This window comes from Phasianus colchicus, chromosome 25 (assembly GCF_987193195.1).
Source record: "Phasianus colchicus chromosome 25, bPhaCol1.hap1.1, whole genome shotgun sequence".
Lineage (NCBI taxonomy): Eukaryota > Metazoa > Chordata > Aves > Galliformes > Phasianidae > Phasianus > Phasianus colchicus.
The window spans coordinates 5,249,003-5,267,523 of record NC_143460.1 but is presented as its reverse complement, the minus strand read 5'-3'; the positions used below and the strand labels follow the sequence as shown (position 1 = coordinate 5,267,523).

The 18,521-nt window shown below is 53.6% G+C and overlaps 1 protein-coding gene across 2 annotated transcripts in view; it reads left to right on the top strand.

Annotated features, from left to right (window-relative positions):
* Nucleotides 1-18,521, top strand: part of PPFIA4 (PPFI scaffold protein A4) — a 43,654-nt gene that overhangs the window by 3,105 nt on the left and 22,028 nt on the right. For both annotated transcript variants that reach the window (XM_090124706.1, XM_090124705.1), the window contains exon 2: nt 14,347-15,161. In XM_090124706.1, the coding sequence (XP_089980832.1) occupies nt 14,925-15,161 (237 nt within the window). In that variant the 5' untranslated portion in view covers nt 14,347-14,924. The remainder of the gene's footprint in view (nt 1-14,346; nt 15,162-18,521) is intronic.

Below are 18,521 nucleotides of genomic sequence, written 5' to 3'. Positions count from 1 at the left end.
CCTCTTTCTGGCTTCTCCCCCTCAAGCGTACTGCAGGAAGGAGCAATAAAAGGTCCAGAGGTTATTTTTGGCTGAGGCAGATTTATTCACACGTTGATCAGCCAGGAGGTGAAGTTATTCTGGTCCCAAACTGTCCCACATACACATCAGTTCCTTGTGAGAGTGTGATTTCTCCAGGTGAGGTTGTGAGATGACATTCTCATTGTGGGAGAGAGCTCATAAAGCACCTGGGTGGCTCGGGGTGCTGTGAGCCTGCCATGGAGTTCAGAGCAATCCCACAGTCAAGGTGTACAAGTTGTGCTCTCCTGTCCTTTGGGGATGGGTCCAAAACCAACGTCCCTGAGGTGAGATGGAGCATCATGCCTTGAAATCCTAGCACCATCCATAGGAGAACCTGGCCAGGTTGTGGGTTTGCCCCGTGCCTGGGTTTGGATTGCACTCTGTGCAAACATAAAACCCCTCAAGGACCCATGGCAAATAAAAGGCTGGGAACTGCTTTCCCACTTGGAAGTGCTGGTTCTGTTGAAGAGCTGATGAGTGGAAGTCCTGGAGATTCCCATCTGCCTGGGAACAGTTGCTGTCCTTGCTCCTCATTGGCAGTGCAGTGCTGGATGCCTGCATCTTCGGGATGCTGAGGGCAGAGCGAGGGCTCTACAGTCTCCTATCATTGAGCACAACAACATGGCTTATCGTAGCCCTGTCGGTGTTTAATGCTGAGCTCTCCTGGCCAGCAAACTCATCTTTCCTGATAAAAGTTATCTTTTCTTCCAGCCCAGGTCCAGACAGGGTTTGCTCTGTCCATGCTGTCTGTCTGAGATCCATGTGTGCTCTGTCCTGAGGCAGAAGCAGCACTGGCTGAGTGCTGCCAGCATGCTTGGGACGGTCACCAGAGACAGTTTGCATTCTCTTTGGCAGTGGGTTGAATTTTGGGTTGTATTTTGGTTGATGCAGAGGTGAGACATCAGGGATGAGTTTCCCTTCCTGGTCTCTGGTTCCCCAAACACCCCTCAGTGAGACACCTCACAGCACGCAGAGCAAAAGGACTCTGTTCGTTTTACTCTGAGAGCTGTTACATTATTTAAACACCGGATCTCAAGAGCAGAATTTCACCCTTTGTAGCATAACAGATGTCCTGTACCGAGCCATGCAGCAATATATATATATATTAAAAAAAAAAAAAGAAAAAAAAGGTGGCTGTACAATAGCCAAGTCATTTGAGAATTAAAGCACTGGTATTTTTAGGCAGTGGAGTACATGTGGGAGGGATCTCAAAGTGCAGGCTGGTGCCATTTGCTGCAGGGCAGTTAGAATTAGATTTATTGACGACGTGTGATTTGAAAGCAACACCGGCGCTCATGGAGAGCCGTGCAATGATCAGCAATGCTGGGGCTTATTTTGGCTTCATGTTAGGAGACAAAATGTCTTTATATACATGTAAACACAAAGGAGATGGGGAGCGATAGCCATTTCTGCTTACAGAGATGCTCTGATTGCCATCTCCAAAAATGATCACTGCAAAACTCTTGTAACTAAATTAACTACAAGCAGATGATCAAATGAAAACCCTTTTTTTTTAATATAGCAGCCCCAAAGCGATGGCAACAATCCAGTGATCATCATCCAAGTTTTGATGCTGGGGAGGAGGAAAGGGAAAAGTCTCCATCAAGCAGCAGCTATGGCACATGTGAGGGTTTGCCTGAGCTCCTCCTCCCCAAAGCACGAGGTGCTGCAGGTTGTGCTCAGGTGATCTGTGGTCTCCATCTACCTCACTCACCATCAGCTTGGGTTGAGGCTGATCCTCTGGAAGGAGGAGCTTCCAGACACACATGGTGACACACGCAGTGCATCTGGGAGGACGCCTTGGCACAGGGTGAGTGCTGGTAATGCTGGTATCCAGTTAGGCTGCAGCTGGTGCAGACTGGCAGCTCTGGGAGGATGCTGAGATGACAGCAGCCGCTGTGACAGCTTTGTTGTCTCCGTATCATGCTCTGAAGATGATGTCTGAGTTCAATAGAGTCCATCCCATGTGCAGCCACAGCTCCCAGCACCCTGCCTGCCCCAGCCTTGCTCTGACAGGGAGATGCGTGCGGTTTGCTGGCTGCTGCTTGTTCTCTTCTGAAAAGTGAATCCTGTCAGATTCAGAGCAGCTCTGGCCATATTGCATGCATATTAAAGCAGAGCCGAGGCAAGGCTCTGCATGCGTGTGCCTGCTTCCAGCACTTGCTGGGTGGGAGCTGGCTTTGCACATGTCAGGGTCTCCCCTTGGGGGTGTTACCCACAAACACAGCTGGCAGGGAAGCAGCAGAGAGCGATGCCAAGCAGGGAGGCTGCAGTGGGGAGTCTGAGCCACTCCTGCCTGCAGATCTCCTCGCTTCGCTGCCTGCAAGATGCCAAAGAGGCTGGGGAGGGCCGGCTCATCTCAGCAGCGTGAGCAGCAGAGGGACGTTGTGTCTGTGCTGGAAGAACCAGAGCAGCTCTGTTTGAGCCTCCTGGGCTGGACTGGAGCTGCCTTCACTGCTGTGGGAGCCAGAGAGCCCGCAATGCTGCGTGACACTGATCCAGCCCACATGCTCCTCTCCTTGGTCATCAGCCTGAAAAGCTGGGGCCACATGAGGCCACGCTCACCTGGTGTGGGCACCAGCTGGGGCTCTGCCCAGCTGCGTGTGCTACAGCTCAGCTCCTGCAGTGGTAGGACAGCACCTGCAGCTTGGTCCCACTGCTCATGGGGAAGCTGGAGGGGCTGCTCCGTTTGCTTCTCAGCTCACGATTCTGGTAGGTGTGGGTTCCTGGCTGTGCTGATGATGCCCTGAGAAAGCGTGGTAGCATCCACTTGCAGAGCAGGGATGTCACATCATGGCAGTAGCGTGGCCCAGGGCTGGCAGGGAGCAGGGCTGGTGATGCTGCACAGCAGCTCTGTGGGGCTCATTGATCTGATGGGGCTCCCATGGCTGCTGCCCTCACTGCACAGCCCCACGTGTGCCTCCAGAAGCTGGCCTCTGCCGTAGGCACTGTGTGGCTGTCAGGGGCCAGCAGAGTCTTGCTTGCATGCTTCTCCCCCATCCCACTCATTCTCCAGCTGTTCAGCTTCCCATCGTATCCCCATTCTCATCGTTTCTCCCCTAGATAAAGGCTTTTTAATAACATCTGACATTTCAGACATCATTTCCTTTCTTCCACTCCAATTTTCTTCCTGTTCTTCATAACTAGGAAGCCTTTCTTTGTCCTCAGCCAGAGGGGAGGTGTCTGTTATTGCTGCTGTTATCATATTCCAGGAGGTTTTATCGGGTTAATGAATATCCTCTTTCTCTTTTGTGTCACTTCCACTCCCATCTTCTTTAGCCCAGTTTCTCAAGGAAATGAAACGGCTTGTGTTGGCACAGCCTTTTCCCTCACCCCACTCCCTCTCAAGCATGATGGTCTCGTAGCAAATCCAATGGAAGAGAGAGCTCAGCCAGGCCTGTGAACCACAGGAGAGGTGGACAGACACAGGCAATGCCTGGCCTTTGTGTCCCCAGCCCTGTTAGCTGGGAAACAGGCTGCATCACCAGCTGTTTTACTGCCCAGCTGCTTTGTGTGCTCAGGCAGGGAACCAGAGGAGAAGGGCTGCTGTAGCCTCACAAAAATAGGGCGATAGGCTCCTTTTGAGACCCAGGCTGTGTTTCCAGATGCAGACTCACGGGTGGCTGTGCTCAAGGGCTCTTCTTGCAGCAGCAAGAGCTGCAGCTGGTTTAAGCTGCTGTGAGCTGCAGTGACAGAGGAGCCAGCAGAGATTTCCCACTGCAGCCCCAGCTCCCATTGCAGCAGGGAGAGGTAGCAGTGCTTCTCCAGCAACTGCTGCAAAATCCACTTCCTTGGCTGTAGCATGGGAGTCCCAGCACTACCAGCAGGTGAAATCCTGCAGCTCCTGCAGCCAAAAGCTCACATGCTTTGGTAGAAAAGGACCAAAAGAGATTCTCACTGTGCGGCTGGAGCTTTGTGGCAAGGGATGGGGAGCTACATGTGCACATCCTCTCCTTCATCCCTGAGGCTTGGAGCCTTGCTGGAGCCTGGCACAGTCCCTGCCTGGTTCCACTACTCAAGGAGTAGGTCTGGCTTGCTGTCAGGACTTGTACCTTATCTTCTGCTTGCTCCCACCATCACCTGCCTTTCCTTTACCCCCGTAGTAATTCACAACAGGGAGCTGTCTGAGAGGGCAATAAATGGGGTCCTCACCATGTCTCCCTATTTCCTTTCCCTCTGGGGATCACCAGACACGCCATCCTACTAGAAAGAAGTAGTTTGGGGTCCTACCTTACAGTCTATCCCTCTCTCCTTCTCACCCTTGGACTCCCCACCTGCCTGTGGTCTGCTGAGTACCAAGGCTCAGTGACAGGAGGACATGAGCAGCCGTTATGCCATCCATGGTCTTGCATCATGCAGGCACTCAGCATGTGTTTTAGAGCTAGGCTTCTTAATCCACTGTGGGATACAGATAAAGGGAGGAGAAGAGCTTGACAGTGGCCCCTGCTCAGCAGGTGGGTGCCTGCATGGTTTCCTTTTCCAGGAAGTTTCAGTTTTCCTTTGTGTTTTCCTGCCTCTTCTTTTAATGGCAGTGAGATGGGCACTGTAATTGAGGAGATCCCAGCTGAATAATCCACTGAGGAAGCTGCTAATTTGAAGGCATGTCTGTAATAATTAAATCATTATCTGGAGGGAAGTAGAGAACAGATACCCAAAACGGGCCTAATTAAAATCCAAACCCACGATGACTTGGGCCCTGGGCCAGAGCACATCATAGTCTGTTGGGGATGTCTTCATGTGTAATTGCTTTTCAGGATGTCAGTCCCACCAGAAAACCCATCTGTTACCCTCCGCAAGACCAAGGTTGACCCAGAAGCCTTCTTGTCTTATCTCAGGTTCCCTGAGCATATTGAGTTAGAGGATGCCCATATGCTCACATGGGGTATAGGGAGTGGGGAGAGCCAATCTGCGATGAAATTCAGTTCTTGGGACTCAGGAACTAGATTCCTCCATGTCTTTGGAAGATTTGATCTTTATCTTCTTTCATCTCTCAGGCTTGGCAAAGGCCCTGATGTGGATATTAGCAAGGTGAAACACAGCAGCAAGTTTCACTCCTAACAAGGTGGCCTCGATCCACTGTGTGACAGCAGGGAAGAGCTTGCAGCTGTCCAACCCAGACCCCTTCCAAAATCAGATAAATCGGTGCATTTCCTTGTGCAGACAATTCAGGGAGCTCTGTCTGTTGGGTGTGCGTATCCTGGGCACCATCCAATGTTCCCACATCACACAGTAGGTAAAGGTCATCTCAGGTGGGCTGATGGCCACAGGGAACATCTGAGCCTGGGAAGGTCAGAGCAGAGCATGCTGCTGGAGCCACGTCTGTTTGGATGAGCATCCCACCAACCTCTGGCACTTTGTTTTCCCCTGTCTTGCCTGGAGGGACTGCAGCACTGCAGTGGTGACCACGTAAGTCCCAGGGACAGGCTGCTTTGGGATGAACTATCCTAGTCCATAGCTGATGGAGCTGGGCAGGAGTAGCTGGCTGCACTTGCACTAACATCAGCAGGAGCTGGGCACTGTAAGACATCTGGGATCCAAATCCATACTATAAAGAAGACAGAAGCTTAAAACTGCCTGCAAATGTGGTAATTAGACTCACTAAAAAGCATCTTAGCTGCTGTGCTTGGTTTGCCTGTAGAAAGAGACTGAAGGAAATGACATTTCTGGTCCTTGCAGGGCTCCTCGGGTGCTGCTCCCTACCTCGCTGTGTTGGCTGGATGCCTGCACACTCTTCCCCTCATTCCTGAGACTCCCTTGGTGTTAAGATGGTGTAATGCAATGGAAAAAGCAACAGCAGCAGAGCAGCAAAGCCCCAGGCTGTAGCAAGTAAGGATTTGCTCAAATGCAACAGCTGTAGGCACAGAAATAAAGGAAAGAAGCTGCTTACCTTCAGAAGGGCTTCAAGTATGCAAGGATCTCCAACAAAATCCCCTTACCTACACTGCCAGCCCTTAAATATGGTCTGGGAAGGAGTGGATCCTGACTCCACCCCTTTATCACTCAGCAGCATTGCATGCACCTGAGCTCTCCTGGGTTGGCCCTGTTTTCCCACCAGGTGTTCCATCACTGCTTCAGGCTGTGACTCAGTATTGCCACTTCAGACATTCTTAAAACAGAGTTTGCAGCATCCTCCAAAACCCACTTCCCTGTTACCCTAACCCTGTGTGCATCCTTTCAGCTCGTGAGCTTTATTGTGCTGCATGTGTTGAATAGAGAAGGCACCCATCACTGGATTCACCCTCATGCCCCCATCCACCCTCCAAGCATTTTAAGCTTTCCTGACCTCCACATTTCGAGTGCCCACAGGAGCCTTCCTCAGGCAGAGGGAAAGTATGGAAACCAGCTCGTGCCCTTTGGGCTGATGGAAGGAAATATGACAACAGTGTGGTTTGGGTCACTGCCTCTGCAGATTTGTGGGTGACCCAGGCACAGCTTGAGGCCTGGTGACAGGATGGGGGTGTGGGCTGTGGGGCTGGCTTTGCAGGGCTCTGCATGGTGGATACACACCTGGGGCACACTGGTAAGGATGCAGATCTCACTGTGTCAGCCTGGCTCCACAGAGCTGACGTTTTAAGAGGGAGTGAGTTGGAAATTGAGCTGAACAAATGCTGCTTTTTGTGATGATAAAAGGTCAGATGTGAGCTCTGTTGGCACAGAGGAGAGCCCCAGTGCAAACCATGACGGTCCCCATGCTATCTGGAACCATTTTATGTTAGTTAGGAACAAAGTTATGTTAGTTAGCTCAATTTGGAGCTTCTGATGCTTTTCAGTTTCCCACTCTCTGCTCATACAGCTCTGTGCTGAGCTCCACCACGCCAGGTGCTGGTGCAGAGGATGAGGACAAGGGCACCGTTGGGGCCATGCCAAGCAGGATAGGTAATGGGTTCACTGGGAAAACTTTCCCAATTCTGTTTGACTGGGCATGGAGTCGACGTGAGTTGGAGCACACTCACTTCTCCTTTGATGCCCCAGAGTGCCAGCATCATCTTCTGCCTCTCTGGGAACATCTCAAGGGACCAGTTGCCCTATTGCACCTCTATCCCTGATGGGGTACTTTGAGATTGTTAGCTGGAGCAAGAGGTGCTGGTTAACAGAGAGAGCAAGAAGGGAGTGAGAGGAGCTGGGCAAAGCCCAGGGGCTCTGCTGAAAGCTGGTGATGTTCACAAAGCCAGATTTATTCTTCCCCATCTTCTCCAGACCCTGGGATCTTTGGAGGAAGCCGTGCTGTTATCATTTCCTTGTGGATGGAGTCCAGGAGGAGTGAGCTGCAGGTGGAGCTTTTCCATGCTTGGGTATTTTTGATGTGCTCTGTGTGGTTTCTCTGGTGGCTAATAAGGATTGAGCTGATTCCACCGTTCTCTTAAGGGACAATGATGTGCATCTCCCTTCTCGACTCAGTTCCCAAAGCACAGCACCTTTGGGACGCACACTTCAGTGGCATGGCGAGCCCGTGCCACAAGACATTTGGGGATGTGCAGAGGCAGAGTCACCACCTATAATTCCCTCTTGCAAGAAACCAGGCTTGAAAAGCGCGGCACTGCCTGGCTGGGGCCGGCACGTGGCCGCTGTGTGTGCCTGCAAGCTGTGTGCCAGCGAGCTCTGACTGTGGGCTAATCGTGTTTAATGAAGAGGGTGGCTTGGAGATGTGGACTTGCTCAATGTGGGTTAGACAGAGGCAGACAGAGCTCCAGTGTCTGTGCCTTGCCCCTGGCTGCCTTTTAAATGTCACTGTCCTCAGATGTCCCCGTGCGGCTGCTTCTGCCTGTGTCACTTGCCATAAACCACAGGGATGCGGTGCCAGGAGCTGACACCCGGCTGCCTGCACCCTCTCTGCCTTGCAGGGCAACCTTGAGGGCATTTCCACAGGGCTGTCCTTGTGTGGATCTGGCCCCGTTATCTTGGTGCCCAATTGCACTGAGCTGAGCGCGATGCTGGGTTCTGCTCCCCACCAAGGAGGGTCTGTAGCTGGTGAAAAGCGGTTAACGTTTGCTCTGCCATCAGCAAATTGATTAAACAACTTGCTGAAACGAAAGCCAGGAGGAGAACGGTGTCAGCCTGCACTTTGCATAAGGAAGGGAAAGCACAGGGGATGAAAGCAATGGGAGCTCCCACATCCCTGAGTTACCAAAACTGAGATGCCTTTGGTTGCGGCCATCCAGAGCCTAAGCCTGGTGCTCGTCTTGGGTAGGAAGAATTAACATCTCCCATGTCTGGGGAGAGTGGGAGAAAGTGGTGTCCTCACGCCCCTGGATGTGGAATGTGGGGCACAGGGAAGGCTTGGGGTCTCACTGCCTCTCTCTCTCCTTGTGTGCTAAAGTGGTGGTGAAGTGCTGAGTTCTGGAGGCTTCCCAGTGCTGTGGGTCGTGCTCTTGGAGCATTGCTTTCCCATTCAGGTTGCATTGGCTGTGAAAGCCCCCAGAGTGAGATTGAGTGATGTGTTCCCAAGTCTGCCGCAGTCCAAACCGGAGCCAGCAGCACTGGGCACTTCCCCAGTCTGCCCGCTGCTAGCTCTGAATATGAGCCAGCAGTTCCCAAATTTCACATTAAAAGCCCAAGTTGCCACTCTGGCTCACTAATTACCTCCCTGGGCTTTTCCTCGACACCATTCCAAGTGTGCAGCCCATGCTCAGAGGTGAGGACGATGCTCCTGGGTGTGGAGATGCGTTGGGTTGTGTTTGCAGCCGGGTTTCCTTCCAGCCTGCAGCCTCCCTTATGCCCAGGGCCGTGCCGTGAGCCCCAGCTGCTGGCTGTGACATGGGTGCCGATGCCTGGCTGGGTGATGAGGCTCCTCCATGGCTTTTCTCATGGCTTTGCACCCCCGGTGCAGATTTCAGCAGCTCCCTTCGTGCTGGCAGCTCTTCCTCAGTTGCTGAATAAAGTAGCACACGTGGGTGCTGGTTTGGCAGCGAGGAGGACAGCCCCAGCTCTGCGGTGTCCTGGGTGAAATAACTCCTCATTGCAAATGTCACAGTGGCAGGAGGGATGTGCCCATGGCAAAACCCCCACGTGAAATCACAGCCACCGCTCTGGGTCCTACCTGCAGTCAGTGTCACTCCCTTGGATCTGGCCTTCAGTCCCTGTTGGTGTCTTTACCCCAGCATGCCAGATTGCTCCTAGCAACAAACAGGTTTCGCCTTTCTCTGGGGTCAGGTGGGGGACAGACAGCCCGATTTGCATCCAGAAGCAGGGAAACTAAGTCAGGGACCGTAACATCACCGATGCAAAGCTCTCCAAGCAGTAACATCCTGCGTATTGGCACAGTTGGCTGAGCTCAGATGTGGTTCCAGCCCCTGCTGAGGTGCTCACCATCCCCTACCCCACACATGTCAGCCCATGTCAGCCCATGTCAGCCCCGAAGGACGTGGCAGAGATTTCAGCTCATCGTCTGACGAACTTTTTTGTTGCAGAACAATGGTGTTTGTGCACAGTGGTGGTGAGCAGGTGGCTTTCTGAAAATACCCGCTGGAAGTTGTGTGTAATGCCTCCCCTCCCACAGGGAACTATAAATATCAGTGGAATACTAACACTTACTTACTGCAAAGAAGCAGCTAGATCTGGACATGTTTCCTCCTTGTTTCTCCTCTGAGTTAGCAGCTTGGAACAAGCAAAGGCTGAGGATGGGAACAGCTTTGTGGGTTTGGAGCAAGCCTTCAGAGCAGGGGTGAGCGTTAAGATCAGATGCTGGGAGTCGCTGTTTTCTTACTGCTTGCAGGATCCTTGGATTATGCTTTAGAGCCACTCACTGCATCCCTGCCACCTCCAAGACAGGGTCCAAACCTGCCACATCTCCTGCCAGGACATGGCACTGGGACCAGATAGAAAGGAGAGCAAGCACCACTACACCTGGTCTCAGTTACACACAGCACAGATCTCAGCAGCGATGACTCCCCATGAGCAAAACCACCTCACCCTTTAGTATGTGAATCAATCTTTTACTGCTGAAAAATTGGCACCTTACTTCGAGCCAGAATGCCCCATTTCCCTCATTGTCCCCGGGTGTCCTGGCCACAGGCTGTCCCTGGCAACGGCTGAGTGCCATCTGTGCAGTATCTGCCATCAGCAGGGCTGCAGTGTGGAATGTGGAGATGCCACCAGCATATGGGCCTCATTGTATATTGGGTCTTCCTTGTCCTTCTTCAGTTACTGGAGGTCCCAGAGGCCACAATGTACCCCAGTGGTTCCTCTGAGGCGAGGGTGTAAATGTAAGGAACTGTGAGAGCTGCTGGGATGAGGCTGGATCTGCTGGTTTTCTTATTGAAATGAAGATTTTTCCTACATCTCCTCCAGAATGGAGAAGCCAGGGGCTTGAGTTTGTGCACAGTGCTGCTAAGTGGAGCTGTGTGAAGCATAGAGGTGGGGGTCTGTGCCTGAGCACAGCAAGGAAAGGAAGGATGGAGAGGGACCCTTGAAGCCTGTGAGGTTGGAGAGGGATGTGGGGAGCTCCTTGCAGGGCTCAGCCAGCTGTCTCCAATGCAGACAAGCCCCATCTGGACAGCATGCCACAAGCAGCAGCTCTGCTGTGGGAGAAATGCCTCCGGAGGTGACATCCCAGCCCATTCTCTGCACGAGCACATGGCAAAGGCGTCTCAGACACCCAGCATGAGTAGAGATTTCCATCTCCAGGCTCTATGCTGACAATGACAGTTTGCTCTGTTGAGCCATGGCGTTTCAGCATCCCATTTGTCTCATGTGCAGGAGTGATCTCCATTTTCTCAGCCTGTAATTAACACATCTCCCAGTGAAGGTGGGCCCTGTGGCGTGGAGATGTCCATGAGGTCCTGTGGATGCTCTGCTGTCCGTGAGCAGTCCCACGGGTCAGGAATGGCTGCTCTGAAGCAGCATTCAGCTCCAGCAAAGCTGGGAAGGACCAGAGCCATCAGCAGGATGCTTGCAGGATACGACCCTGGATCTGTTTAACACAGCATCACAAGGAAGAGGTGAAAAAAAGAAGCGCTGCAAGGAAAAGCCTGCAGCAAAAGAGCATCATCCTCCTCCTTCCTCCCAAAGGAGTGGGCATGGGGTGGGGGGCAGCATGGAGGGGCAGCCGCCCTCATGCTGAGCTCTGTGAGCAGCGGGTGTCGGTGTGGGCTGTGCAGTGCTGCTCCTGTGAGGGCAGGCTGGGCAGCTGACGAGGATTTTCTAGGAGTGGAAAAGATCAAACTGACGTTTTTATGGGATGATCAATCTCCACGAGCTTGTTGCCTCCGAGGTGCGCGTGAAACCCGCTTTGCCAGCTGCCTGCTGGGGTGATGATCTTGCTTTTTTTTTTTCCCCTTTCCTTTGTCAGGGCTGAGATGAGAGCGAAGCCGTTCAAAGGAATCCCACAAGGCTGTCTCTGCCTGCATAGATAGATACTGGGAGTGCTTCTTTCCCTGATATAAGAGAAGGCAGTGTGCTCCCTGGGCTGTCAGTGAGGGCACCGTGTGGGTGCCAAGCATCTCACTGCCAGCCTGGCTTGCCACGGTGTCACACTGAGCAAATAAGCAGCCCAGGGGCGAAAAAAACAAGCCCCTGTTCTCCATCAGCTACTCCACATCTGGGCTCTGTCATTGCAAACCATCCTCGCCGAGCAGGCAGTGCACGGCTGTGCTGATTTGCCATAGCAAAATGTGGGGAATGCAGAGTTTTGAGGGGAGAGGTAGTAAAGAAAGTACGTTTTCACCGGCAACAAACCTGCTTCCAGCAAGGCTGTGCCTGGCAGCCCTGCGGGGCTAAAAATACCCAGCAAAATGCTAGAGCTGCTCAGTGTCTGTTTTCTCAGCTCACCAGCTGTCTCCTCGCATCCCCACTCCTCTACCCAATGATTATCCCATCAGATAAGGCCCTCTAAACCCAGGCAGTGGCATTTACGTGGTTTTAGCAGATACAGTTGAAAAGTTGAGATTCACAGGCGGTATTTTGCAAGCAGGCTTGGAGCCTTCTGCCATCCAGCAATAAAGGGCTGCCTCTGGTCTGCCCTGCTGCTGCTGGAGTCACGGGCAAGTGTGCAACACTGTGGGTGGTAGTGCACACCTGTGACCCCAGGGAGCTTATAGGTGGCTCTCTGGGCATTCGGGTCTGCTTGAGAAATGCTGAGCATCACATGGAAGAGAAGGTGAATGGAAATAAAAGGTTGAAGAATGGAGAAAATCCAGTGGTTTGAGGCGGTCTGTCCTGAACAAAGCCATCTCTGGAGGGTGTGAGCTGACACTTGGGGTGAGCTCCCTGCAAATGTGCACGTCCCTGTGTTTGTGCACATCCCTGCACGCTCAGCTTTTTGTTGTTCACCAAGCAAACTTCAGCCCCAATAGACAATCAAACCCAGCTTGGATCCAGCTTCATCACTCAGCATCAAGCTAAAACCTCTGCAACAGAAGGACCCTGGATGACCGTCCTTCTCTTTAGCTGCGCTGCTCTGGGGACTGTGGTTTTGCTGTTGCTCTGATTTGAGCCGTGATGACTGAAGCCAGAAATAATACAAGAATAATCTCTCCCAAGTCTGTGGAGTGGGAGCATGAATGGATTCAAAGGAGGTGACTTCTCCTTTTCTTAGCTGCCATCCTGGCTGCTCCAGCAGGATTTATGTTACAGGATCCCATGCTAAATCATGCTGGGCTGAAGAAGTGTCAGTGTGTGTCTGCAGTGGTTGTGGATGTGACCAATGCCTGCACGGTTAGGGGGTGTTTCCCAGTCCTGAGAGGTGTGTAGCTTTCAGCCAGGAGATGGTCGAATGTGGCTCAAATGTTTCCAAAGCAGTGCTTGGAGGTGACAAAGCATCATCATGGATTTAGCTGCTAGAAACCCACTGGCAGAGGGATGCTGCTGTCATGGGGCAGCTGTAGAGCCCTAACAGACATGTGCCAGCTTCCCACCTGTGCTCTTCAAAGGGGTTTTTGCAGTGCTTTGTGGTGCTAGGAAGGCTCATCCCTGCCTCTCCAGCTGTTGAGGTTTGTAGCAGAACTTGTGTCATAGTGCACATCCTCCATAACACCTGTACCTGCTGGACGGGGAAAATGTACCCTTGTGTGATGCATGGGGTAAATCCGGACCTACCTCCTCCTGCACCCGTGAGTCCAGCTCCTTGGATTCCTCTTATGGGGTACAAGGAGCCACCAAGGCTGTCTCAGTCTGCTCGTGCCATGTGAGTCTCTCCTGCAGCTGGGATACATTTCCATCCCATCATCGCTGCCATCAGATTTACGTCCCGGTCATTCCCTGCAGCATTTCTCCTCTCTGAGCTCCCTCAAAGCTTCACCCATGAGGCTCATTCCTCTGTGCTGTGATTGATGTCTCTTAATTCACGCCTTAATTCCTTCACTTCCTCTCCAGCAGCCATGGGGGGGATGAGCCATGGGGCTGCTTTTGCCATTCACATTACGTTGCGCTTGGGGACATCTGGCTTTCCATGGCACAGACACACTTTCTCCATTCTCAACCCACAGGCAGAGGCACAGCAGTGGGACAGGATATGAAAGCCACTCCGTATGGGTTTTGTGCTCAACCTGATAGGGTTTAGCCCTAGGATAAGACTCCTTTTTGCCAAGATGCTTATATCTATAAGGCAGAGGCTGTGGGACAGCCACCTGTGGGACCCCCACCCCGTATCCCTGCACAGGAGCTGGCCTGCAGCGTAACCCGCGCTGGATGCACGTTGAGGGGCTGGTGCTTTTTGCCAGAGCTTCTCTATTTTTAGAGGGTTTTTGTGTCAAACTTCCCATCAGCTGATGAGCCAATGTCAGCTCAAGAATGGAGCTACAGCTCCCTCAGTCTCGGGTGCCTGCATGGCCGGCTGTGCACAAAAGCATCTCCTTGCACACGCTGCCTTTGCTGTGCTCAGGCTCTTTGATGCTGGCCTTTTATTCCAGTTCAGAAGTCCAGAACAGGCTGCTCTGGTCCATAACTGCATGAAGATCTTTTTGTCAGCGTGCACCTTTTGGTTTGAAAGGAGGTGAGATAGGGATTTTCAGACATTGTCTCAAGCATTTCATCTACTATAAAACAAACTTGCTGTGTTAGGGGTAACAATCCCATAACCAGCACTAGAGAAGTGGCTCTTGCATCGATCTCACTACATTGTGTTTTGCTGCTTGGCCCCAGGATCATCCCCTTGAAGGCCTGATTGGTACCACACTGGCTGCTATGTAGCAGCTACATGGGAGCAGGGTACCACACAACACGTTCCTGTGGGTGCTGAGCCCATCTTTTTGATCCACCAGGGTGTGACTGGGTGCACAGTGTTCTGGGTGGGTACCCTGTGGAGTTTGGGGGCAGCAGGAGGGATCTGAACTCTTGTCATCTCTACTGCAGGTCACCACCTTGTGTTTAAATTCCAAATAAAGACACGTTTCTGCACCAGCTGGGACCATCTCAACTCACCTTAAGGGGAGCAACTCTTCTTCATCTGACTTCTCAACATGCCCAAGCAGCCCATGTATCCTCCAGAGCTGCCCTGTGCTGCTGCCAGCTCAAGCTCACCACTGGGACGTGTCCCCAAGGGTCACTTCGTTCCCCTCTGAGCATCCCCGTGGCTCACAAATGCCCCAACCCCTTCAAAAGGCATCAGAGCAGCAGCACAAAAGGCTTCAACGGCACTGACAGCACCACGCAGCGGATCAGGGGGATTTAAGACTGTGAGGACCTGGTGGGTGCCAAGGCCATCCCTGTGCCCCTGCTCAAGCAATGCTGGTTTCTGCTTAGCCCTCGGTGGGCACCCAAGAAGGGATGGGGCATCCCCCCACCTTCAGCATCGCGTTACCCTCTTCAGTGCCGGCTTCCCTGCTATGTGAGAGCCCATAGCAATGTGATCGGGGCCCCACGGCTCGACAGCCCCCACCAGCACCCCAGCGGGCACCTCCAGCATCCTCAGCTGCCTGTCACGCCCCACCATGATGTGTGAGGTGATGCCCACCATCAGCGAGGGGGACCCTCTGGGCCCCCCCCAGGGCTCCGAGGCTGATGCCGACTTCGAGCAGCTGATGGTGAACATGCTGGACGAGAGGGACAAGCTGCTGGACACCCTGCGGGAGACCCGCGAGACGCTCTCTGTCACTCAGAGCCGCTTGCAGGAGGCTCTGCGGGAGCGTGACCAGCTCCAGAGGCAGCTCAATTCAGCCCTCCCTCAGGTAAGGGCATGGGGGAGTTGGGGCTTGCCGTGGCTCTGCTGGGATTGCTGGCTGTACTGAGAGTTGGGTGTTGCGGTGCTCCCGGCTCCTCCACCAGTAGGACCCGCTCCAGGTGCTCCAAAGACTTGGATTCAGACTCAGCTTCTGCTAGGAGAGATGAGGTCAGGAGAAGAGTAGCAGAGCAGCACTGCAGTTGACTACCTTCCTGTGGGGTCTTGCAGCATCCCACACCGGGGAGAAGCAGGATTTGGGGGCTTCGTTGTGAGTGGAATATGGGGGGATCCCAGCATCCAAGGGAAGCAGGAGGCTTCAAACACTTCCTGCTGGTGCTGATACCTCAGATCCTCCTGCCTCACCTGGGCATCAGGATTTGGGGCACCCCAGGGAGACAGGAGGTGAATATGAATGGCATCAGCCAAGGCAGAGCTTGGGCTGGTGGCCGGCCAGCTTTCTGCATCCCTTCTCTGCTCCAGACAGGGGAAGGCAGCTCAGCAGGAAAGCAACCTGTGTCCCTGTGCGTGGAGCTGGGCTCTCTCAGCTCTCCACAGGCTGCCCAAAGCAAAACACCCAGCAGTGCTTCCCCAGGAGCTCCTGGGGTCCCCATGACCCAGAGTTGCTCTGAGTCGTGCCCAAATGCCAGGCAGCGGTGCTGCCACTTCCCACATGCTGGGGGCTCACATCCCCTCTGCTCCTCCTGCACTCCCTGCAGAGAGCACACCAGGTCACCCTGAGCGCACGGCCCGCCCTGCCGCCTCGGATTAAGGGACAGCACGGATTTACTCCCTGCTCCTGCTCCAATAAAGGGTCCCCCCATGCTACGCACGGGCAGCGTGCAGACGGAACAAACTGGGTCAGCACAGAGGCACTCGGTGGCAGCTCTGTGCCTGCAAAGAGACCGGCTGGGTGCCCCGCTGCTGCTCCCTGCCCTGCGGTGAGAGATGCCATGAGTGTGGGTGACAGATGGGGAATTTCCCTGGGCTGCTGCTGCTGCTGCTGCCCTGCTTCTCCCCATTTGGGCGCAGGGGGGTCCGGGTACGGCCACCCTATCAGGAGATGAGGGCTCAACATGAACACGGGGAGCAAACCCAAAGGCTCTCACCTGCCCAATGGGATTAATCCCAGCATGTGCATGTACCAGGTAAGTGGGACGCGGCGGTTCTCTGCCCCGGGGTGCTGTGCAGGGTACAGGGGGACTTCCCATGTGTCTGTCCCATCCTATTCCTCCTTTTTGGTATTTCCTCCCTGATGTCTGCTTTGCCCGGGAGCTTACTGCAGTTTGTCAGACCCTGTTGACTAGGGAGAGGTCAGACTGATTGCTTGAAGAAACCTTTTTTTGGAGCAGGGTTGAGCACCCACACACCTCAGTGGCCGCCTGAGGCTGACATCCCTTTCCTGGTGCCTCCAAAGAGCCAGGCCCTGGCTGTGTGAATGATGTGCAAGCTTAGGAATACTTTGATTGGGGAAGGGCACTCTGCACCCTTTCAGCTGGATGCCATGGGTCCAGCATATTGGCTGGGTGTGGAGTAGACCCATGGATAGGGCAGGCAGCAGTGCTCCAGGAATGCTCCTTATTGGAGCTCCTGTCCCCCTACCCTGTGCCCATTTGGGGCTTGGCTGCCACATAGCTGAGACCCCCCTTCCTAATCCTCAGGGGCACCCCTCAGCCCCCAAAAAGGCAGAACTCCAGGGCGATTTCCTGGGGAGACTAAGCTGCCTTAATGCTTCTTTACATGATTTATTTATTCATGTGGGAGTGCTGAACGCGACTTAATCGGGCTGAAAGCTCTCAGCTCCAATCCCTCTCCCCTCCTGGCTGCATGGGGGCACGCAGCTGAGTGCTGGCAATGGGAATCAAGCCCTGACCAGGGCACGGGTGCTCTCTGCAGTACCGTAGGACCCTGGCACATCTGTCAACTCCCTCCTGCTTGGCTGCTGTGTACAGGTGTGACCCAGGGATGCCACGCGCAGCACTCCAGATGTGTCCAGATGTGTTCATGCGTCAGGCTGCGGTTATCTATGCCCTGCCCAGGGCTTGGGGGTTTGGCAAGAATCCCTGTCCCTATCTGTGATGAGGGAGAACACAGGCTCTCAGACTTCACCAAGGCAGCTGTGCAGAGGGCCACCGATGTCCTGGGAAACCTCTGGCGATTCTTAATTCCAGACCCCACCTTGTCACACCCTCACTGCTCCTTGGGGCTGCCCAGGGGGCTGAGAGCTGGGCTTTTGGGGAGGGCAGACCTACTGGGACTTTCAGGCCTGCTAGAATCCCCCAGGAGCTGAGCAGGGTGCTGGCATCAACCATCACCCCTTTGGGAAAGAACAAAGGAAGATGGCAGCTTCCATGAGTGCCACTGTGGTGCCTCTCCTTGAGGTCTCCATGCACCTGTTTCCCATCCAGAAGACCCTGAACCCTGAATTTGCCCATTGCTGACCAAAGAGCCCAGCCCACCCCTGAGCCACAACACCCCATTTCAGTGCATCTTGTGGTGCTCCACGTCTCCAGCCCTGCATGCATTGTAAAACAGCATCCGTGCCCCTGCATCCCTCCTGCACAGGGCTTGTTGCTGAGCCCGGCCAGTCACACTCATCCGGCTTTGGGTGGTTTGGTTTTAATCCAAATTAGCCATTTCCCAGGCTGCTGGGCTTCCCACAGGGCTCCTGGGTGCTCTCAGTGCTGTGTCTGATTATCCTTCATTTGATTGAAGATCAGGCACCTCTGCTCCACTTTCTAATCCATTTAGAGGTGTCCCTGCTTAGTCTGAGTGTTTGCTGGAGCCAATGCGTGCAGCACAACTCTGCATCTGACCATGGCCAGGGGACAGGCAAATCTCTGCCTCCCCTTTGCTGTTGAGGCTTAAGCACCTGCGGATCGGGGCAGAAGCTGTGCTCTGTGCTGTGCCTGTCCTCAGCCGGGGCCTGGGGACATTTGTCCTTACTGTCCCCACATCCTCTTGGATGCCTGCTGGTGGTGTGGCTGTCGTTGTGCTGGGACACTGATGGAAGTACCTTATATATGGGTGATGGAGTGAATTATTCCTACTTTTATTCCCAAAGCATCAAAATGAGGTTTGCAGGTGCCCCCCAGCCCTGCAAGCTCAGCTAACCCTTTTTGCATGCTGCTGTCCTGTCTCACCTCAGGGGTGCTGCTATTTTTGTTTGGGGTTTTTTTGCTATGTTTTTTGCTATTTTTTTTGGCAGCTTTCCCCCAAGGAAGGACAAGCATTGCTGTCTCTTGGGATGCTCTGTGCTTGGTAGCTGTGCTGCTGGTACATGGGATCCAGCAAGGGGGGCACTCAGTGGGGCCAGGGCTGGAGCTCCATGCTGAGCCCTGAGCAGCCCAGGATAAAGCTGGCCCCTTAC